The sequence below is a fragment of the Myotis brandtii genome, unplaced genomic scaffold (genome assembly GCF_000412655.1).
Source record: "Myotis brandtii unplaced genomic scaffold, ASM41265v1 scaffold1225, whole genome shotgun sequence".
NCBI lineage: Eukaryota > Metazoa > Chordata > Mammalia > Chiroptera > Vespertilionidae > Myotis > Myotis brandtii.
In genome coordinates this window covers 1032392-1056409 of record NW_005354272.1, presented here as the reverse complement: position 1 = coordinate 1056409, position 24018 = coordinate 1032392, and the positions used below count along the sequence as shown (strand labels likewise).

At 44.9% G+C, this 24018-nt stretch overlaps 1 protein-coding gene across 2 annotated transcripts in view; it reads right to left on the bottom strand.

The window, feature by feature from the left end:
• Positions 1-16940: 16940 nt before the first annotated feature.
• ZIC4 (Zic family member 4) overlaps positions 16941-24018 on the bottom strand; it is a 20810-nt gene continuing 13732 nt past the window's right edge. Inside the window, exons 4-6 of one of the 2 annotated variants that reach the window (XR_001360671.1) lie at positions 21655-21979; positions 19506-19628; positions 16941-17649 (exon numbers count right to left, since the gene is read on the bottom strand). Coding sequence is in view for 1 of the 2 variants with exons in the window: in XM_005858892.2 (XP_005858954.1) it covers position 19628; positions 21655-21979 (326 nt within the window). In the remaining variant the exon portion in view is untranslated. Of the gene's footprint in view, positions 19629-21654; positions 21980-24018 lie in introns of both variants that reach the window. The other variant, XM_005858892.2, reaches the window with a different exon arrangement.

Sequence of the window (24018 nt, the reverse complement as noted above, 5' to 3'; positions counted from 1 at the left end):
CGACTCCCCATCTTTGTGGAAAAGTCATCTGTAAAAAGAGAAATACATTCAACATGCCCATTTGATCAAACAAGAATCTGTTGACTCCGGCAAATACAAACTTTTCTCCACCACCAGTTTTGTTTCCTAATCATTCTATTGGCTTTTCTAATAAAAAATTAAAAAAGATCAGAGAGAGAGAGAGAGAGAGAGATGTGTATCTCACATCTAATTGTTTTCCATTTAACCAGCAACTGGCAATCATCCGACATTAATTTATACGGTTTGTATAAATACCTAAGCTATTTAAAAGGCTTCTCTGGGTCCTGTGTGGCAGGGAACATCTATCTGGTGAATAGGCAGTGTCACACGGTAGCATGCTCCCTTGTCGAGGCCAATTGTATTTTAGGCAAACATTTGCGCAAACATAAAGGCAAAGGTCAAGGACTGTTCAGTCCCAGTATGTGCTAATTCACCTAGCGAACCAATGGGGCAAAAGTTGCATTTTATATGCTAGCCCGCCAGACGCAAAAGCAGGAGTCCTGCCTGCTAATGAACAAAATCGCCTCGAATAAAGGATCAACTCCTTTGTCAATTTCTCACCAGCTGCCCAGTCAGTGTCTCTTGGCTTCCTCAGAAATAACTGGCAAAGACGCGTTTGTCAACATCTGGATCAGCTCTGCCCAACTTCTGGTGCCGCGCATATTTATTCCACGTTCTTCAGTAGGGGAAAACTGATAATAACACATAAAATCTGGCTTACAACAGACGCTAGCAGGTCGCTGTTTAGCAATTAAATGAACTACCACTCCGCACGTGTGCCTAAATAGTCATGTCCTAAAACACACATCAGACCAACAATATTATTCAAAGCACAGAACCGAATCCTAAAGCCGCGGGTTAGTGGCAGAAAAGTGTACATAAATAAGCATTTGTAACCCACGTCTGCACAAATGTGTGCCAGGGCTGGGAACCGCTTTTTGATCTTCTTTGAGGCAACTTTCCTACAATTCAGAGAACACAGGGCAACGCTTTCTGGCAAAATATGCCTCTCACCTAGTATGTCTACACCATCTCCCACAAATCACTTATAATTATTTTCCCAACCCCTGGGGAAAAAAATACAAACGATTTCGAGTGGATGTCAACTTGAACAACTCCGATGTGGAATACTTTTTGGGTTAAACAAATACGTGCGCGCGCGTGTGCGCGCGTTCCAACCCAGAGGATTTACTTAGCATCAGTAATCATTCTAGGGAAAACCAATGGCTGACTTTTTCCAAATCGTCCATTTAAGGCAATAGTCTCCCCCCCCACCCCCGTGATAAACCAGAGGATCGCAGCTGTGCGCGTGCATAAGCAAGTAGTTTATATGTGCAAAATTCATTCCTGACAGTCAGGCGAGCTACTGACTACAGCTGCCGCACGGCACGGCCCGGCGCTGGCCCGGGGCTACAGCTCAGGACTTGTTGCCTCTGCCGCCCAACCGCCGCTCTCCAAACTCCAGGCTCCACGGCCTCAGGGGAGGTGATAACAAGGCTGGGAAAGAAAGCATCTCTCTGTAAAACACACGCAAATCCGAAGCAAAGTCTCAGGAGACAGCCATCCCTGGTAGGAACCTGGAGTTATTTTCTCCTTCCTAAACACAATAGGAAAACTCTCGCCCGAAGTGCATTTTCACTGTGTTCCAAAACCAAAGAGAAAAAAAAGTAAACTTACCCCACCTGCCACAATACTACATTTTGAGCGTCCTTTTAACACATTGATTCTTCCTTTAGTGCTGCAGCTTTTTCCCTCCTTTTGCCAGAAACCTTTACAAACTAGCTGTGATTTTTTTTAAAAAAATTATTTTTAAGCACTAAATAAAACCTGGTTTTACACTTCTCACATCTTGCTAAGCTAGAATCTGCCTCAAATACTTCTTTATTCATTCTTTAACAAAATTCACTAACCACCACCTGGGCAGCTTCACAAGGCTTAATAAAGTTTGTGTGGTTTGTGTGCCTAAGTATGCTAGTGTGTGAGTGTGTGTGTGTGTGTGTGTGTGTGCATGCTGGCGCTGCCATGAGAGGTAGTTGCTTTTAAAAAGACGTCTTAGTCATCATTCGGGGAAATAAAAGTGTGGCTTCATCTTTGGGTGTAGGTTTTTACATGGACCTCTCATTTCAGTTAACTTTTTTCAAGCTGAGAAAACTGTTAGCTTACTTTCGGGGGATTTTGGTCCTTATTCATCAGCTTAGTCTTGTACCTTCATAGCTCTTTCCCTTTCGGGAGATTTGCTCCTTATTCATCACCTCAGCTGATCCAAGGCGTTATGAAAAATGGCCTGGGCATGGAGAATGTCACAGTGGTTAGTGTATTGTTTTAGCCTTCTTAAAAAATAAAAATAAAACTTAGGGAAAGTTTGCTTTTGATGAATTAAATAAAATCAAAGCTGAAAAGGAAGAGATTTTTCAGCTAAAATCATACAGCATGGAGCAGAGCTTAAAACAGTCAGATGGCCAAAGGCAGAGGGACACTCTGTACTTTAAAACCCAGATCTAGAATTTCAGCGGTTGAGCTTCTTGATTTATTTAATCCCACATGTATCTTTATTTTTTTTCCAACTGATTTCCCCCACTCTTTTTTACACCTCTCTTTTGGTTCCCTACCCTGCTCCCCATCCCAGAAGTTGCTGGTGGCACATTGCCTTGGAATTTGCAGAAGAAACTTTTCAATTTCCCATTTGATAATAGACTTAACTTTCGAGCTGGCAGCACAGCCGGGTGTGAAACTAACTCTGAAAGCGGTAGGTTGGTTCATTGCAGGCTACCATCAGGTTCTTGGTTGAAATGTCTGGGCCTTTGCCATCTCCAGGCAGCTAAAGCTTTTGAATATAAGAACAAATATGTTCTCACCAGCACCATCCCCTTCCCGGCCCTTCCCCCCATGCAGCCGCAGAAAATCAGAAGAGCATGGGTCATCCCTCAGTCTTGGACCTCCATGGCTCCCTCCCTTTGGATCACTGATCTCAACCTGAAGAGCATTGTATCCTAGGAGTCCCCAGTAACATACTTAGGGGTCAGAGAGACACCAACTGGGATGGCCACAACTGCTCCATTCCAACTTTAGAATGGAAGTAAGACAGTGCCTGAGGCTCTGCCCCTGGAGATTGGAGTTAACTGACAAAATTTAGTGAGGTCTGGGAGTTTGGTCACCACCTCCAGGGCGGTCTCCAGATGGATTCCACCATAGCCTAACTACAGTTCCCCAGTCTTGGGAACTGGGTGTGGTGGAGGGGTGGGGTTTTAGAAGGATTTGGAGATTTGGGTTTCAAAGGCTCAGGTCTAAGTCCAGAATACCCCTGCCCACATGCAGGGATTTTGAAGCATGGTTGGGAAAGAGGACCAAGAGATCCATGAGAGCAAGGATTAGTGTTGGGTGTGTATCAACTTACGGTGGGTGAAAAGGGGGGAGGTGATGTTTAAATTGCCCCAACCTTCCAGAAAGGAGATGCAGCTCAAGGAAAGAGAAGAATGGAGGCTTTGGTGGCGCGCTGCTTCAATTCAAGTACCTGCCCTGACACTTCCTGACTGAGGGACCCTGAACAAAGTCCTTTAAACCACCCCAACCCTTTGTTTCCTTATCTCTAAAATGGGCACAAAAAATAGAACATTTCATGAGATTTTTTGTTTGTCTGATCATTTTAAATAAGACTGAATGCAAAGCGTGTATAGAATGTGAGCAATAACTATTTACTGATCTGCTGTCAGTATTACTGCTGCTGTTGCTTTTACTATAAATGCTGGTGAAGGCTCTGCCATCATGGTACCCTGAAACATATGCTCCCAACAAGCGGTTTTCTGAGCCCATGTTCTCATTTCCTGGGCTCTGGAGATCCAAAAGTGTTCAGATTGGGACCCCTGAAACCTGACAGAGATCCCAACGATCCAAGGACTGGAATAGCTCTCCTTGCTCGCATCAGCGCATCAGCCCAGGTCAGTGGGTGCCTGGTCACTCCCCTGTTCTCCCGGTGTGAGGCTGCAGAACCCCAAGTATCTCTGCGAAGGCTTGGATTATCCCCAACCTGGTCTCTCATAGGTGCCCAGACCCTGGAAAAAGACTCCAAAGCTGGGTTGGAAAAGACCTTTTGGGGAAAGGTACTCACTTTGATACCTTTTGGAAGCAAAGAAAAAAGCAACTGGAGGGGAACTGGAGAAAGATGTCCGGGCCGGCTGAAAGGGTCAGACCAGCTATCCAGCACACTCCAAATTCACACTTTGGGTCTTCCAGCTCAAGTATTTTTTGCAGAGGATTCTAGGAGGAAATCTCTGCCCTCTCCCCAGCTGACCTTCGGGAAAGGGGAAATAAGAGGGAGCGGAGGTGGCCCTGGAGTGAGAGTCTCTGACCCCCAACTGCTCAAAGGGAGAGGACACAACAGCAGCTCAGAATCCAAGAAAGACCTCCGAAATCCGCTGTCAAAATTAATGCTCCCATCTTGTGTGGCAAACAAAATAAAAATCTTACAAGACCGGGGCTGACCCATATCAACCAGCATTTACTGGCACATATATGAGAAGTAATATGACTGTTGGAGTTACCCATTTATTTAAGATGTTTGAAATGCGGAAAGGATGCCCGCACTCCACCCTCTCTGAGGACTAGATTTTTCGTCACTGTTTTGCCTATCTTGGACACCTCACACCTCAGAACCAAATTAGAACACTGCCTGGCTCCCAAATAGGGCAGATCCCCATGTCCTCAAGAGAAGGGGGGCACCAAAAGTCCTCTCCCACCTGCAATGGGAACTGGAGTCCAGGGCCACTGGCTCAGGGCGAAGTCAGCCCCTCACCCTGACTCCCCCTGCCTCCAAAGCTCCTTTACATCATCTGAAGTAATTACAATCCTCAAGAATGGAGATGAAAGGGAGAGGAATTCCTAGAGAGAAATTATGTCTTGCTGGTTTGTAAATGGGGAGAAATCGATTGAGTTTCACCTAAAAGTTTCTGTAGTTTTATCTTAGAAAAACAAACTGCCTACTGGCTAGTAGAGATGTGGGGGGGGGAGGGAAGGGGGAAGGGGGTAGAGAGAGAAGGGGCAATAAAACAGTGCTGATTTAAATAGCTGTCTAAACAGGCCCCTGACCTTCTGAGCTGAAGATTTCTTATGATCAATTAATGGGCTTGGCTTTGCTCTTTACAATTAAAATTAATCTAACGGGGATTCTGCCCACTTAAATATGTGACATTAATTGTAATCTGTCCAAAGCACTGGTTTTGCCTCAGTTTTTAAGGCACCCCATTCAGACAACTCCATTGGGCCAAAGTTTGCCCAGATAAATCTCACCTCCACTTCCACCCACACCTCTCTCTTAATTCTCCCTTGTTCTTGGCTTTGTAGGTTGGGCAAATATCATTTGAAAGGAATGTGGACACAGGGTGGATGAGATGGAGTTCTCCCATTAATTGTCCCAATAAATTGAGATATAGTGTGCATAATGCAATGGAGCAATGTGATCATAGTCCATGTGTATGACTTAATTAAGCTATTTTCAACTTGTTGCTGCTAGTCAATGGGTGTGCAAGTAGATTGACAATTGTTCACTCCCTATCTTCAGAATGGCGCATAATTACTAGCAGTACATATCAAATTTTTATTATTGTGGAAGCAATGCTCACTTCAGAAGCCTCTTAATAATTCTCCGTTGTGTATTTAAAAAGTGGTGTTTGGAAATAATTTTAAATCACTCTCAATATTTTTATAGGTTCTGATTGTGGCCTTTAGTGGGCAGCCAATTTATTCTTGATGTATATTTTATAAAAGTGCAAAGGCTAAACTCTAAGTCCATGCCCCTCCCAGAGAATGCCTCTCGCTTATGCTCCAGACAAGTTGGCTGAAGAGGACCAGTTTAAAGGCTTGTAGCAGGACATCCAGCCACCTCTAAAATAGTCTCTCTCTGCTCTCTCTCCCCCCACACACCTACACACACATTTCTTTTTACTTAAAGATAATCCAGGACCACTAAGAGTGCCCCCTCTCTCCAGCAGCCCCTTCCCACTTCCACAAATGTCTCTATGTCTCAAAGGATGCATATTCCTCATAGGCAAGGCTAAGAAAAGCAAGACTTCTGGTGGACCTGAGGGGTAATGTGTACCACCACAGGTTGATACAATTTGCAAAAGGGATAATAAAATTACCCAACCTGATGACAGAGACATTGACATTCCAACTTCCTGGGCTCCTTGCCCTTTGTTCAGAACAATATGGTACCAAAGCCCCAGATCACTTAAACTGTGGCTGGGGTTGAGTGACAAAGATGTGCATTTTTCCATGAGATTTACTATTTGAATCTTAAGTCAAGGCTGATCACTTGGCCTCTCTGGATTGAACTAAATTCATCACCTATAATTTTATTTAAAAGCCCCATGGCTATCGATCATAATGAGAGCACGAGGAACCAATATTTTTCAGGAAAATGTGTCACCCTCACTAATACAAGGCATTTACACCATTATTTTCCTGTCCTGGGCTGAGCAGGCACATACCTGGGCTTCCCTCTGAGAATCTAGGTTTAGTGCAGCACCCAATGAATGGGTAGTAACATTTTGGAAAAGGAGTCCTTTGCTTGCATAGGACTATAGTTGGGTAAGATGCTGCTTCCCCTCTCATTTAGGCAAAGTTCTAAATGAGCCCTCTGCCTTTGGACTCAAAAGATTTACAAACTGTGTGCCTAGCCTTAATCCAAAAAAATTTCATAAAAGTCCAAAAGGTGAAATCCTGATCAAAGCTGCTCCCCTCCTTCTTGATAGTGCTGCTGCAAATCACTTTGAACTTACATTGCATTTCAGCTGCACCTCTGTCAGATTATCTACATTATTACCTGCCAACAATAAGTAAATGTAACAACAGTCTCATTAAAAATTTTAAGAAGGGTAAACATTTCCAGTGATCTTTTAAACCCAACTCCACATTAATTCTTAAAACTAAGGTTGCAGAGAACCTGTTTTTGAAGGTTTCCTGGTCAAAGTCAATTTGTTCTCGTACCTGAAGCAGGTGATGTTTCTGCAGAGACATCTGAATGACAGCAGGAGTGAAGGACAAATCTAATAAAGCCTAATAAAGCATGAGCATCAAAATGTCATTAAACTTACAAAAATGAGACTCAAAATCACCAAAAAGGTAAATGTCTTCATTAGTCTGATCTCTGAAGACTGTCAAACATTTCATTAATTTATAATTTATGATTGTTTGACAAATATTGAAAAGTATGTAAATATGAGTGGGATAATGTCTTTCCTGCGGGAGATGAGGAAATGACCCAAACTGTACATGCCTGCAAGATTACACACAGGACCCAGCTCCCTGTTATCAAACTGTGCCGCCCCTTTAGCCAACATATTGTGCAAGTGACAAGTGAAATAGGGCAGATAAACCAATGGTTTAAAACGTAATAAAGACAACAGCCATTTGCATCTTTTAGATTTTATTACAAAGGTAATTTACTATGACACATTTCTGAATGTAATTTATGAAAACATGTTAAAGCAATTACAGCATGTGTACAACCCTCATAGCTACAAAAATCTGATAAATAATAATATTATAGATCCTCAGAGAGTTTCACTATTGAAAACATATTATAAAGGAAACCCTTTATTTCAAAAATGGATTGTACTGGATAAAATAATGGAATTAAAATATAAAATTAAGAATAAAATCTTAAACAATAGAAACTCTTTGTTGGAGTTTCAAAATTAAATCTTTATGATGACAATTTTTTTCCCCTTCTGAAGTCATTGTTAGGTGCAAAGTATTAAAGGTATCTTGGGAGGGAGATATAAGAGGAATGAAAGTACGTTTCATCTTTCAAAGTTCTTATCTCATTCCTTTTCTCCATGTCTCTTTTCTAAAGCACAATACTGTGCCAGCCTTGCAAAGTAAAAGAGAAATTGATTATCAGAAGGTTTAATACTGTCTGAACATATTATCCATTAAGCAGGTTTTCTACACCAGCCTGTCATGAGTTATCAAAATGGGAGAAAATTCCATGGGGAAAGGGAAGAGAAAGTTTACATAATAGAAAATCATATAAAAATGAGGGATGTTTCATTTCTCCTCCCACTCCCCAGATGTTAATTTATTTTGTAATAATTTCATAATATGTTTTGAAACTGAGAATGCATGATTAGATACATTAGATTCAGACTCCAACTATTCTAATCAACTTTGGGGGTGGACAAGAACCTTCCTTCTGTAGTTATAAATATAATGCTTTGCAAATGCTTTAGCTTTAACAGTCAATCATAAAGCATTCATGAAACAGGACCTTTCCCTGCCTATGGGGTACATGCCCTAGGTTTATTCCACACCCTGGGACTAACTGAAAGGCCTTCTGTATGTTTGCTTGAAAGATCTTTTAGGGAGTGTTCAGACTTACAGACACAACTCCCCTTCCAGCCCTATTAAATTTAACCAACCTAAGAAAAAAGGCCTTGGGCACAACTCAAATCTGTATTTGTGGGCCATAGGGAGCATGCAATAATTGCCCTGGCACCTTCTCTTTCAGTTGGGGGTCCTAGCAGCCCATAATAACTGGTCCCCAAAGCTTCCCACTATTTTTCTTTTTTCTTTTTTTTATTGTTTAAAGTATTACATATGTCTCCTTTTCCCACTCTTAACCAGTTCCAATGCCCAACACCCCAACTGGATATAGAAGCACTGAGGCCCTTAATGTGTGCCCATAGAGTCTACCCCAGCTACCAAAGGGAGGCCATCGCAAACGTGGCCAACTTGCTCAGAACAGTGGGCAGGTGAGCCCAGGATCTAGTGAGGCAGACTTCCGAAGTCCCTGCCCAAGAACTTCTGCACTACCCCGCCTTCTGATAAACATTTGGTGTCATAACCGACTAAAGGGCTGACACTCCTAGCACCACTGCTCTCCGCCAAAGGTCCCTCAGGTCGACATTGTTGGCAGTCAGGCCAGCAGTTCAATGGGCTTTGGCTCCAAGACTGATCACTCACCACTCCCCTACTCCTTCAGAGGCACGGGTCGCTCTACTACCGTGCTTCAGAGCAGATTCTCACTTTTTACGCCTGGAATCTGCTCCACTGCCCATCCCTACCCCAGAGAAGGCTGGGACTTAATTCTAGCCCCTGGCCCTAACAGGGTCTCAGCGCCTCCCCCTCGCCTCCAACGCTAGACTGGCCTGTGGGTTAGTTTTAACCAGGGTTAAGTCAGTCCTCCGCTCCAGCTTTTGTCTCCGTTGGAATGTTTAGGGGCTGCATATGCTTTTGTGTTGCAAACAGCAAGCAGGGTCCTCAGAGTCCCTGACCCCGTGCCTTGATGGAAGCACGGTTTCCCAGGACAACTGTGGCTGAGCGGGCCTCCAGGCGGTGGTCTTGTGCATGCACGCTGCCACACACCCGGTGAGCCAGCGCAGACACCAAGCGACTCCCTCCTCCCCAGCCCCCGCCGCCGCCCCCACGCACACAAACACATACAAAGTTCGAAAAGAGAGGAAGAGAGGGGGAGAGGAAAGAGAGAGAGTTGCATTTACACTGATGGTGAATTAGCTGAATACGTGAACTAGATGAAAGGGGAAATATAATGGAGAGGATTAATTAAGAGAGGGGAGAGACTACAAAAGAATACCTGCTGATGTGTCGGCTGCAATGGAAATACAATCTTCTAATAACAAACGAAACAATGAAAGGGCTGCATTGTTTCCTGTTAACCTCTCTGTACATGACCCCATTTATATCTGCAAGGCCATGTTTTGATGACTTACAGTATAGGCAAAAACAAACTTTCCCCCTGTGTGTGTGTGTGTTGTTTTTGTGTGTATGTGTGTTGTTTTTTAATTCTTCTCCGCTAATCAAGCTTGTCTTTCCAAACAGTCAGGTGAATTTAAAAAGAAGGCAAAGGAGAGGTAGAAAAAAACCTCCACCACCATCACCACCCAAGAAATGATAAATAGTGTTGCATAGCTAATCGCTGGAGGGCGCATTTACCAATTCATAATCATTTATTCTTGGTGATGTATGGCTCTTACTCTTAAACCTGAAAAGCTTCTATTTGAAGGTGTAAATAGCTTTTTTTTTCTTTCCTGCAGTAAACCTTCCTGCGTTAGCAGTGATTGATCTCATGTACAATTCGTCCCAGAGTGCTATTTTACAGGGGAAACACTAGCTTTTGGAGATTAACTGGGGAGTCTGTTACATATTAATGAAGCTGGGAGATATACTAACGTTTTGGTAATTTAGTTATTTGTGTCTATAGCTATCGTGTTATTTTCTTTTAGACCCCTGTGGTTGTTATCCATCGAATTAAAAAGTGGTTCTTAGAATTATTCTTTTTCCACTGGCAACTAAATGCCATTTAATGTGAAAAACAAATGTTGACTTCTCTCTTGAAGGAAGTGTGTTTTTTTGTAAGATATCAAAGTCTTTTAAACTGTATTAGTGGGTTATGTTAGTTTTCTTACCCACAGCCTGCACTAAAGTAATAACTAATGGAAGAAAAAAGAAAAAAGAAGTCTAGTCTGCCTCTATCAAATAAAAAATTATTTGATCTTTCTAGAAGAAGAGGAGAAATTTAAAACACTAGGATAAAAGTGTTCCTAGCAAGAGGTCCCCCAAAACACGATAATTCATATCCCATCAAACAAGACATCAAAGTCATTAATGCCTGTGTGTTCTTGAAGAGAGAATTTGGATGAATTGCAATCCACATTCTGCAAGGAGGTTGCTTCATAGCCCCCAATAAAATGGCAGTGATTCTGTAGCATTTTTATTTTATTTTTTAAATGTTCTGGCACCCCATAAATGATCTGGGGGATTGTGTGCAGACAGGAAACCTCTCCAGATGCCCCCCACCCCCAATTCCCCAGGTTCTGTGGAGGACTGGGGACCACTGCGGTGGAGTGCTGGAGTGAGGTGGAGAGAAAAGCGGTTTTGAAATGTGGTTAGAGAGGAGTGAGCACCAGAATCTGCCTTGTGTAAGAACAGGTGGATCGTCCATTTCTACTCCCACAGAGACCCAAGCTGCCTGCTGAATTCTGGAGAGTGAGGCAGTGGAATAACATTCCTAAGGGACACATCTGCCCCTGGGTCCCAATCATACTATGACCCTTCAGATCACCTACCCCAGGCTGGGTCCTTCTCTCTTCCCCCAAAAGGGAGTGCCTTGTATGGTTGCCTCTCACAGTCTGTTACCACCCTCCTTACAGAAGCCGGAGTCTGGATATTTAGACTTGGGGTCTTCCAGCCCAGTGTCTACTGTGAGGACAGCTTCAAGAAGCAACAAACTTTCCAGAGCCACGGAACACTGAAGCGTGATGGCGCCAGTGGGCTGGAGTGCCTCTTTTGTTTTCAGCTGGCGATTTATGTTCTTTATAAAAAAAATGTGGTTTGGAAAAATAGAGTCTTGAAAACGTTGTTACAATAAAAAAGGGACAAATTAGAAGACATTTTCCGTGATCAAAGGCAGAAGAGAGAGCTCGCATGGACATTCACAAAGCTTGACTTATTCACTCCCCTCCTTTGCAAGCCAGGGCAACAAGCGTGTCCCCTGTTGACAAGGCGCCCTATTCAGACTGCAGGTGCGAAGTGGGCCAGCTCCCTTGGCCACATTATGTTAAGGTTGTTGGAGATTAGTGTTCAGCCTTAACAACTAAAGCGCTTGATTTACATTTGGGGGGGGTGGGGGAAGCCTCCTCAGCCGTGAAAACAAAATCGTTGAATGCGTGATCATTGCGAGGGCGGTTGATATCCTAATACATTGTTCTCAGTTGGGCCCAGGGGTGCCCTGGCCTCCTGCACAAGGGCAAGGACTGGGTTGCTGGCCGTGGACCAGGTCCCTAATCACACATCCAGCCGGATTTTGGAAGAAAGGGTGATGTCTGGGAATTTTACTGGGGTCTAAGAAAAATAGAGTGGAGTTTTACCTGAGAGTCCAGATCTGGGATCCCAGCTTTAATGAAGCCTGGAATAGGAGAATCACGGAGGATCCAGGTCCTCAGACAGCCCAATGATTTAGTGTCTCAAGGCTGGAGTGGCTCCAGTGTAACTTTTGTGGGAGAGTATGTGGAAGAGCTAGAGGATTTATCTTTAAGTGTCCTAGGCAGAAACAATTTTACCCACAGGTGATGATTATTTGAGGGTACCTAGAGAGCTGAAGAAACATACAAAGAACCGTGCCACACCCACTGACTTGAGCTGCCTTGTCTCCAAGAAAACCATTCATCATGTTCAGGCCAAATCTCTTGCTTCAAGAAGAGCCCATTTCAGAGAAATTCAGAACTACTTGTCTCTGCCTCTCTTTCTCTACACATTCCCTGTTTTGTTTTTCCAAGGATAGAGGGAGGTCCACCTTGGCCTTGGTTCTGTTTCCTCTGTGTGGGTATTTGAGGGCAGATACCATTTTCCATACACTATCTGAGCCTTCCAGACACCCCCTAACCCCATCCAGGAGAAGAGATACAGAGAACAAGAGATCTGTGCTTGGGACCTAAGAATAGGCATTTCAATTTGGATATGTATCTATTCTAAATGCAATATCTTTTGTTCAAGTCAAGCTACTTAAGGAAATTTCCATAAGATCTGTCCAAGAAGAAAAGGTTCAGTAGGAACAAGGTGAGAAAGCTATTAACTATTGTCTGACGCTGAAAAGGTCCTAAATCAATGCCCTGGTAGCTGACCTGTCAGGGGAAGGTATAAAGGATTTATTTATGCAGTCTCTGTTATGTTCCCAGCTCTCACAAAAGTGTTTCTATGATTCAATTTTCTTACCTCTTCTCTTAATTAAAAAGCTGAACCATTAGAATAGTACCTGCATTGTGTCCTGACAGTGCCTGCATACTAATTCCAGAGCCTTTACAACCAGTATTTATAACATAAAATCAGAGATTGAATAAAACAGGACTTTGCTTCCAAAGCCCTGCTAATCCCTTTTTAAACGGGTCTGGTGAAATAATTCAGAATAGTATCTGGAAGTTGGATTACTGCTCTCCCAACCCCTCTTTCTCACTTTTTACAATGAAATGATATTTCACATTTAAAGAAAGCTCAATTTTTCTACAACACTTTTTTTTCCAAATGAGAAAGTTGGCATTTTTTTTTAATGATGGAAAGAATTTGATCATGAAATCCTTGCTTACTAAATGCAGTGGCAGAAAATGTAGGGAAAATTTTTATGGCAAGTTTGGAATACTTAAAATTTCTCAGGTGAAAGTGGGTATACTGTGATTCAGAATTCTTTATGTGCATCATGCAGCAGGTGACTCTCCTCATTTCTCTCAGAGAAAATAAATAAGCAAAGCTTTGGGGGACAGATGCCTATTTTTCATAATTTAGAAATATGTATATTTCAGGCAAAACACTTTTCACTAAGATGCTGGGTATATTTTTTAAAACACTTAATGAATATGTTGATGAGTACAAAAACTAAAAGCCTCATTATACCTTGAGCTAGACTTTGCAGTTGCCCAAGCCAGGAAACTTGAGCTTTCTGCAGTTTCTCCCCAGTTCTGGCAAAGAATACTATCCTCATCTGGCTAATCTGATCTTGCATGGGCCAGCCTTCAGTGACAGACAAGAAGAAACTGGATCATCCTTCTGATATTGTATAAATCATCTGATAGTATTCTTGTTGTTTCCCCCCACTTATTTTTTTTTTTTTGCCATTATTCTAAAACTTTATGGTCCAACCAAAGCCACAGAAATTTGACCCAATTTTGCTTTCTTTTCTATGCATTTTCCAAGGTTGCCAGTTCACTGAGATACAAAATCATGCACGTCCCTGTTCTACTTATTTTATATGAATCAATATTTTTGTCCTCCCTGTTGGCTCACACCACACAGAGTCTACACTGGCTCTAAGGAAGGCAAAAATGCAGAACAGATTTCAAGTCCTCCTCCCTGGTCACATTTACATTGATTAATGTACATCCTGTTGTAATTTTTTCCATATATATATATATACATATCCAGATGTTTGGATGTTTGCAAAGGCACTGGAAGATTCAGAGACAAACCATCAAACCTCCCCTAAATTGTCCATTGAGTTTCTCTTTTTTTTTTCTGAATGGTTTAGTGGTTCAAAATTGATAAAGTTCCTAGAAAACTCTCAGGCATTTTCCTCATTAAAAATAGTTGGATAGCCCTAACCGGTTTGGCTCAGTGGATAGAGCATCGGCCTGTGGACTCAAGGGTCCCAGGTTCGATTCCGGTCAAGGGCATGTACCTTGGTTGCGGGCACATCCCCAGTGGGGAGTGTGCGGGAGGCAGCTGATCGATGTTTCTAACTCTATCCCTCTCCCTTCCTCTCTGTAAAAAATCAATAAAATATATTTTTTTAAAAAAATAGTTGGATAAAAAGGCAAGGCCACCCTGATGCCCAGACAGGAAGTAGGTGACAAGTGAATCATGTTATTGTGGGATCCTCGACCTCTGACCAGTTGGTAACTAAGATGTTATTAATTTTCTCAGAATGAGAATTCAGTATCAGAAAAATATTACTATGAAACAGGTCCTCAGTCCTTCCTAGAAAAAATGTGCTTTTGTGTGACTTTCGCCAACCCAAACACTCTGTACTTGGTCACCCACCCATCCCCATTTGTATATTCCCACCCTCCACACCTGGGTCTTGAAATGTCCAATATGGGACTCCCAGGAGAAGTAAACCCTACTTTCGGGTTCAAGGCCCCTGCCAATGCCACATTTTCTAGGAGGGTCTGGAGATCTGATTCAGTAAGATGCTAGGGAATGTGTCTGAAAGGTGGAGTAATGTAAATAATAATAATAGGCACTTAACAGGTAGATTTTAAATATTTCAAGGATTAACTTAGTACTCAAAACAAATTTTAAGCCCTAACCAGTTTGGCTCAGTGGATAGAGTGTTGGTCTGCAGACTGAAGGGTCCCAGGTTCCATTCTGTTCAAGGGCACATGCCTGGGTTGCAGCCCGGGCCAACAGGCAGGAGGCAGCCAGTCAATGATTCCCTCTCATCATTAATGTTTCTGTCTCTCTCTTCCTCTCCCTTCCTCTAAAATCAATTAAAAACAATAAAAAACAAATTGTAAAATTCTACTTTAGTAGATGAGAAAATAACCAAGGGAATGTTTCATCACTTATTGTGGGGGAGGGCAGAGGGCAGAGAACCATAGGTGGAGAACCCTGAGAGACTGGCCTCTAGCCAAAGTCTTCCCACCATGCCCGAGGTTTTTACCTGGTGCTCTTATTCCACCTAGGGAAGATAAGAGACCCAGTAGAAATCATTAACCATATAAGATTTCCCCAAACTGCCCTCGGCCCTATCATTCCTGGGTGGGAGGTATGTAACTTCCCCGGAGGACAAGGGAGTTTGTCTGTAGGGTGAGGCTAGCCTCGGACACTTGAGAAGTAGTGAATTCAACCCTCTGCCAAGAAGTATGAGCTGTCCTAGTGGCAGGGTGCTGAGGTGTCCCAGAGCACTTCCCCTTTCCTCCGTCCCCTCCTAATCCCTCGATTCCCCCGCCCCAATTCTGACTAAAAAGATTCAAAGGAAGGGCTTTCCCTCTCTGAGAGACCAGCACGGGATGCCTGGGGCAGCCGCCCCCAAGACTCTTTTCAATCCACTCCCAGAAATGAACGTGGCCACCACTCCCCGCTGCATGGGCGGCCCCGCGCTGTCCTGGGCCGGATGGAGAGAATCGGGTGGAAGGACTGGGATCTCCCCTGGCGGGGCCCTGCGGATTCTAGGCAGCCCGGGTCCCCACCGGGTCCCCACCTGCTCCTCACCACACCGATTCTGTCAGTGACAGGGCCTTAAGGAGCGCGCCCTCCCAAAGAGGAGAGAGGTGGGGGGAGAAGACGTGCAAAGGGAGAGACCCCCTCCAACTTGTCCAGGAGCCAGAGGAGGGGGTTCCTTCCGCGAGAGACTGATGTCCAGTGGCCTCCTCCTTAATGGTCCCCACCGATCCGATGTGTCACGGCGTTTCCAGGGGCCTTCCCCTTGTGGCCGCTCATTTCACACCCACACGCGTGTCACCCTTTCGCCTTTGCGTCCAGGGGTCTCTCCCCCAACCTTGTCTTCAGCACTGCCACCCTTGGGCTAGGAGCTGAGTCTCCAAAGTGTTCTATAAGGAGACCTAGCATTCTGGCCCCCTGTTCGTCCTTTCACTCAGTGCGACCCCAACCCCAGCCATGCCCGCCGGAATCTACTCGGGAGTTGAGCCGGGGCAACGGCGCTGGACCCAAAGCCTGCGCAGTGGGAGGGGGAATGTGAGGACGCGGGGCCCAGAGGCTCCCTAACCACCGGGTAGGTGAGGAAGGCGCTAGTGATTCCTGTGGTTCTGAAAAATCTGAAATTATTTCTCCAGTGGCAGGGCCAAATGAAGGGCCCCTACATGCTAAACCCCAATGAAGATTCCAATGGGGCCCAGGAAAGAATCGTGCGAGCCGGCGTAGGCACACAGTCTGAAGGCTTTGCCCTTCGCTGTTTTCTGAACATCGGCTACTTCTGGAGGGAGTGGAAACCAGCTAGGACTTGCAGCCAACCGTGCCCCATCAGGGCTTAGGCAGGGATTGAAGCCACCCTGCCCTGTGGTTTTCTTTCCTTGTTTTTATTCCCTCCAAACTACTAGACTTTCTCTAGAAAGGCAGAGGTAGTTGGTGAGAGGGTGAGCCTTGTGGAGCCACAGGGAAGGCAGCCTTTCCAGGGAGACAATGAGAAAATTTTACTTTTTCTCCTTCCATAATAGAAATTGGTTGATGAGTGCCAATCTCACTGGGGTGAAATTGGGGGTGAGGGAGGTTTCTTCCAGGATGGCACCTTTGGTTGGTCCCTTTGTTTTTCTATCCTGAACAACTAGGCTTCAGAAATGTTCCTGTGAAGCCATGAGGAAGGCAGGGAAGAGCATTGGAGGCTGTGGAAGAGTCCCAAATCTTTCCCAGGATGATGAAGCAATAACAAGATACTCAGATTCAAAAGAGGAAGGAAAACATCACATCCTTTATTTCCAAAGAAAATAGTCAAATGAAGCTCCATGTACACAAAGGTATTTGGAGGGAAAACAATCACAGATTTTAATTCAGTTTTACATATTTACAGCAAGATTAAGCCACCTTTTCCAACTGTGTTTTTATTTAACAATCACTTTCAGTCAAGTACTATATAACAACTTTTCAAGTTAGTTCATAATTTAGGAAGGGGACAGATGATAAATCACAAACAGTGTGGGTAAAGAGGGTACTAAACAGTCTAGGGTTTCAGTCAGATTTGTGTGTGTGTGAATTATGATTACAAAACATTTGCCTGTCTGTATAATTAACATTTACTGTAATCATTACATTTTCCCATAAATTAGCAATATAAATAAACATATGGGGATCTTGAGAAAGCAACTAAAAATCAATACAAGAGACAAAATTTTGTTGCAACTATAATAACAGCATGGGTTACAGCTCGGGGAAAACTACTTTACAAATAATTTAGTCAGCACATACAGAGTGGAGAGACTGGGACATCTTGCTTGTTTAAACCACCTTTAAAACCACATGAAGGAGGTTTGGGAAAAGCTGGACATGGTGAAAGTTTTTTCCTGGGCACAGTATAACATAAAGAACTGCATATGTGGATGGGAGGGGGTGTTGCATGCACTCTGGGGTCACTATCTTATAAACTGAATCTTCTGAACTCCAATTGCCAAGATTCTGAAGAAAACATGAAATTATAAAAATGTCTCTCTCCCTCAAGCCACTCTCCTATTAATGGCAGACAAGACTTGCTGATTGCTGCTAATGAGAAGAAACACACAATGGGTCTATTTTTTTTTTCAGAGATTGTCTTTGGAGGAACAGGAAATATTAACCATACCTTGGCTGCAGCCTTACTATCCCAGGCAAGAATATTGGGATCTTGAGGGGTCCCCAGAGGAGGCTCAAGTGACCTGACTTGGACTGATTGAGTGCATGCCAGAGCTTGGAGAAGCCTACATGCCTGTGTCAGAGCCTGTGCAAAGGGCCCCTCAACATCTGCACACCTCCACAGGCCTTGGACCTGATGTCTCTGCATTACTTTTGTTTTCCCGTAAGCAGGACTTAGCCCTAAAGTTACCAGTTAGTGTGTATGTCTTTTCTTTTTTAACGAAGTTTGATTTTTATCTCTTTAGAAACGCTTTGAAACTAACAGGGCAGAGAGAGTTTGACAGAGAGGAGAACAAATCGCTGACAAAGAACCTTTTACATTTCATCAGTGTTGTTAGGACGACAAGCAAGAATGTCTCAGATAATAACTCTCACTTCAAAGATTTCTCAGCTCAATAGAAAGTGGACCATCCTTTTTATTCAACCACAAGGACTGACACTAAAGAAGACTCCACTGTTTGATTTTTTTCCACCATGTTTATTTTTCCCCTATTCTCTAGGGTACTTGGATAAAATAAACAACATGACAATTAAGAAAACATGGACTTCTAACTTTCTTGCCATCTTCCCTATCTCCTTGGCCTTGCACTCTTGAGCTCATGCCCAGGGCCAGCCCAGGCCTGAGAGATACCATACACAGCACTCTAGGGAGAAGTAAGTTTGGGGGGCTGCAAGAGACTTCTGGGATAGAGGGGCAGAATGGGCTGTGCTGGGGTCAAAGTGGAAATGACTGAACTTCTCAGACTCATCCAGGGTGGCTCCCCTGCCCTGCAAGTCTCACTCAAATTCAGGTCTCCACCTTGCTCAAGATGCAGAGAGGTGCATTGCACAGAATCTAGCTTGGCATGCTTACTTGTTAAGCTTGTGAGGTTGCCCTAGTGTTATTTACTCCTGACCTTGGAGCCTCTTTGAGGGACAGCCAAGATGTGCGGATTCTGTGTGCTGAGTCAGGTTCTTCCCTTTCCTGAAAGCATCCCTGGCACCAAAGCACCCACCTATGTTAGAATGCAGAGTGAGCACCTAAAACGTCAGCAAGGCAGGTCCTAAGGGGGAAGTATATATTGGAGAACGTAGTGACAGTATCAAATGGCGTAAAAGCAAAGGTCAGCGCAAATGTATCTTCATAGAGCATCTGCAATGAAGTATGCCGCCTTTGAAGGGGCCGCTCCCTGAGCGCATTTCCATGGCGAGCCCAACTTGGCGTGCTGATGCACCGTCAAACTCACACTTTCAACCCCAAAACTCAACTCTTTGAACAACCGGAGCTTGATTAGACCCTTCTCCTTTTCTTTCCCCTCTTAAAAACCATTTCCTCGCCTTTAGAAACTCGCCCTCTGATCACCGCAGAAAGCAGAAACAAAGAGGGCTGAGCGGCGATTCAAACAGCCTTTTTCTTCTCTCCCATTATTATCCATTTTTATTATGATCGAGAACAAGTGCCCATTCGTGTGGGTTTTGTTTACCGGAAATTAAATGAAAATGATTTAGTCTGCGTCAAACAAAAATATATACTTGTATACACAGGGGGAAAGGCCTGTTAGACGTAAATATTATGTCCTTAATGAAAAGCCTGGATGGGCTCCAGGCTTGGCCTTTCAGGATTTCAGTGCGACTTGCCCATTGCCATAGAAATCCTAACTTACCATGAAGATGCACCGTGGCGAAGAAACATTGCTTTGTGTGCGGGCCCTTTGATGTCACAGGCGCGAGATGCGGGCTCTCAGCTGCGCTGGATGAGATTACCTTAGGAGCAACTCGGTGGACATCTGTAACAAGCAAATGAAAAATTATAGGTGATTAGTGGCCTACCAAACATTGTTGTTTTTATTTTATTATTTTGGATGTGGGTGGAAGGCCAATTGGGTCTAGAAACACAAGAGAAAGAACCTAGTCCAATTTGGGGATGGGAGAATTTTTAAACATTGTCAGAAGACGCAAATCTACCAGATGCCCTCTGCATGTTGGCCATGGGGCAGGTGTTTCCGGAGGGAAACAAGGTTTGCTGCCAACCCAGCCCTTGACCAGGCAGCATCTGGGCCCTCTTGTACTGGGGGAGAAGGGGGTTGTAGTCCCCCTTCCACAAGGAGAGATTCACTAAGGATGTGTTGGGAAGATTCTGGTTTTTATTAGGGATACTTTTAGGGGACTGGAATGGATCTGTGCAAAATTTCCCCCCTTTCTTTTGCTTTCTTTTTCCCCCCTCTAAATCTCAACAAGGATTTCTGGGAAACCCTATTCTAAGGGTGTTAGACTGCAAAATAGGCCCCAATCCACCCCCCCTTGGAAACAGTTGCAAAGACTTTCCCTTCCCCTGCCACCAGCATCTGGTTCTCTTTCTGGGGACTTAGTACCCAGCACATAAAATACACATTCAGCCCTGGTTGGTTAACTCAGTTGGTTGGAACATCATCCTGATGCAACAAGGTTATGGGTTTGATCCCCAGTCAGGGCACATATAGGAGTCAACCAACAAATGCATAAATAAGTGGAACAACATATTGATGTCTCTCTCTCTCTCTCTCTCTCTCTCTCTCTAATAAATAAATAATACACATTCAATCTAAACCCATTTGGGTATTTGCATTTAAAACATTTGTTATTGCAGTTCATCTTTTGTCCCCTTCTTCACCTTAAAAAAAATCAACATTGTGCGATTTTTGAAAGATCATCACAGAATTGACTGGATTTATATAGACACTGTGGCCTAGGTTGGATACCTGTCTAGTGGAGACCTAGGCTCAGTGACATCATTGGCTCTCTGCACTTCTAGCTCCAAGCAGCCACAAGATTCCATAAGCCAAGGCTAGACAAGGGTAGGAGGTAGAAGGAGAGGATGATTGGTCTGGGGAGACCTCAGAGCACTGAATCCTAAAGCCCCTCTAACACTCTTTTGTCTGAATTTCCCATTGTTTCTACTCACCCCCTATCCCAAGTATATGATGTATATACGAAGCAGACTAGCAGACAGATGTGTCTGTGTGCTTGGGTCAGTTTGCAGGGGAAAGGCATGTGAGTCCCAGCAGTGGTGCTGAAACTCTCTTATCTCTTTTATAGAAGTGCTGGAAAATTTTGGGATCTGGAACGTGTGTACTTTTGTTTCAAAAGACAGCTGTAAGGTGAAATTGTAAGGAAGCAAAAGAGGAAGGAAATAGGAGGTAAGATATAAGTGATCCGAACTTTGGTGGAGACTGCAACTGGGAACTGAGAAAGGAGTGGGGCCTGGCAATACAAGTGGCCCAATCCTGAAGGAAAATATTTCCCATTATCTGAACCTCGGGAAGACTTTGTGGTCTTAGTTTTGTCACCTGAAGTTGCCAAAATTGCACATAAACTTTCTAATATATATATATTTTTTTTCTTTTGTCCATCTGTTTATCTACCTTCTTTACCCCAACACTGGTTTCATGCTACCAGGTCATGAAGGTGTCTGTGTGGATGTGTGTGTATATGTGTGTGTGTGGGGGTGTTACTGTAGAATAAATAAGTAACATATTTACATTCTGTCAGCATATTCAATGACCTATAACAACCATTAGCAGTGAATTTCCTTCCTTCCTTCCTTCCTTCCTTCCTTCCTTCCTTCCTTCCTTCCTTCCTTCCTTTCTTGCTTCCTCACCTTCTCTTCAAGCCTCAAGAACTGGATCTACACGAGCAGTCATTGCACGCGAGCAGCAACCGCAGCAGTAGCCCTAATACCACAAGCAGAGGCGGCAAGCGGTAGGGCCAGGTGCTGGCGCCGGACTTGGCGCGGCGGGGACAGTTATAACCCGGCCAGTGCCTTGACACACATACCATTCTCTCAATTCGACGCCACGCGCCACTACTGCCGCCGAGGAGGCCACCAGGGGCTCGCGGCCGAAGTTCGATGAAAGCGAAAGCGACACAACGGCAGACTGCGTGGCAGAGACATAGCCAGAGCTAAGAGGCGGCGGTGAGCGCCCGTGCACCTTCATGTGCTTACGCAGCGAGCTGGGGTGCGTGTAGCACTTGTCGCAGCCGCGTACTTTGCACGTGTATGGCTTGTCGCTCGTGTGCACGTGCGAGTGCTTCTTGCGGTCGCTGCTGTTGGCGAAGCGTCGCTCGCAGCCCTCGAACTCGCACCTGAAGGGCTTCTCCCCTGATGGAGGCAATGCAGAGACATTAGTGCATGTGACCCGAGCCTGGCTCGGCCTCAAATCTCCCTAAATTTCTTTTCCATTATTTGGAAAAGAACCCGTAAAGATTTTCAGAAACTTTTGTGCACGGCCCCTTAGGGCTGGTAACTTCTTCCCGGGTCGGAGTGCGCCCGCTAAGCTGCCTCCTACAGACCTCCACCCCTCCCCCCTCTCCTGCCTAAGCCTGGGGGAGAGGACGGAGGAGGAGCGACAAAGAACCCATCTTAGTTGAGTTTCCATCCTGGAAAATCCTGATCTACTCTGATTGTTTTCCTCCAAATTTTCTCCATTCGGAGCCAGAATCTCCTCTGCCCAGAAAACAGAGTTGACCGAGGAGGTTTTTTTCTGCTCAATTTACAATTGCTGTTCCAGCCAAAGTTCCCCGCTCAGAGGACCATCCCGCACACACCCCATCCTGGCCCAAACTGTTTCCTAAAGGAGGTTTAGTGTAAATGTCAAGGCGATGGGATAATTTTAAGAGTGCGCACCCGATACACATGACAAGTGCGCAGTGTGGATTCGTGCCGTAGGAAAAGGCATTCTGAGCAATGATTCACTTCAGAGGCGATTTTTACAGGAAATGGGAGTTTCCTCCCCCTTCCCTTCGATCCCCTGAGGGCAAACGTTTAACAGCGGTTCTCAACCTGTGGGTCGCGACCATCGAAAAACACATACAGCATATCAGATATTTACATTACGATTCATAACAGTAGCAAAATTACAGTTATGAAGTAGCAATGAAAATAATTTTATGGTTGGGAGTCACCACAACATGAGGAACTGTATTAAAGGGTCGCGGCATTAGGAAGGTGGAGAACCACTGGTTTAGCAGCATTCTTCAAATCTTGCCTAAACTGCTCGGTCCCTCCACCTAAGAGCGCCGCCAATACTACTGTATTACGCTGTTCCTGAGGTTTCCGGGAGACGCTGCCGCGGGCAGCCAGCTCTCCCAGTCCCAATTGGCTGTGTGGTCAACTGACCCTCCCCAGACCTCCACGCCCGGGAGTTGGGCCTAGCAGACCTGAGGTGAAAGGCCCGTGCGTCAGGATCTGCCCGGGCCCAGTGGGATCCGCAGCCTATCTCGCAATCGAACCCTTGAGCATGGAGGCTTCGGTGTGAGCGCAGCTGCTGCGGTCACTCCAGGTCTGTTCCCGGGGACGGAAGACCAGCAGGCAGCGGGGGTAGACCGGGGAGAGACTCGGCTCCCTGGTGCGATGCCCTGTAGAGCCGCGGGAAGGCGCGAGTGCGTATTAGGTTGGAAATACTGGCCGAGGTCCGAGCTCCAATCTGGAAGCTCACCGTCGGCTGGATTCGCTGGCCTGTGGGGGAGGAAAGAACCCTGAGAAGCCGGAAGCCCAGGTTCCTGCGGAGCTGCAGGCGCTGCGGGAAGGAGGCGAGAAAGTGTATAGACACTTTAAATAATTGGATGCCGCCATGCTCCATGGATAGAGGGAACCGCTCCTAAGCTTCTGGTTGAGAAGAAAGAGGTGCTCGGCTGCAGGACTGTTGCCTTTGTGGTCGCTTCTCCCGTGACTCCCAGGAAAGACGGAGAGCTTTGGGGTCAGGTTTAAACAAAGCACCTATTCTCCATCTTCACCCAGGCTCACGCTGAGCCAGAGGTTTGCGCACCACCCTCGCCTCAGGGCGGCAGAGGTTTGTAAACCCAGAGCTCGGTCCCCGCCCGGCCGTTGCACCCTCCCCCTGCAGGACTATTGCAAGTACAATATAACAGTGAACGGTACTAGAACCTGCTATTTCTCGGGACATCGGTACCGTTTTATAAAAATGAATAAAGAGACATGCAAAATGAATCAGTGCCCTTATTTGCCCCCTCGTTTTCTTCCCTTTAATCCCTGTTAGTATTTGCCAAACTAAAACTTTTCATTTTCTCCCCCGACGCCCCCCAAAAAACATCTAACAAGAACCATGCAATTTAGGACCCTCAAAAGGAAACAAGACTTGCTGAGAAAACAGAGGGGGTGTGGAATTTAAGCTTGATTCC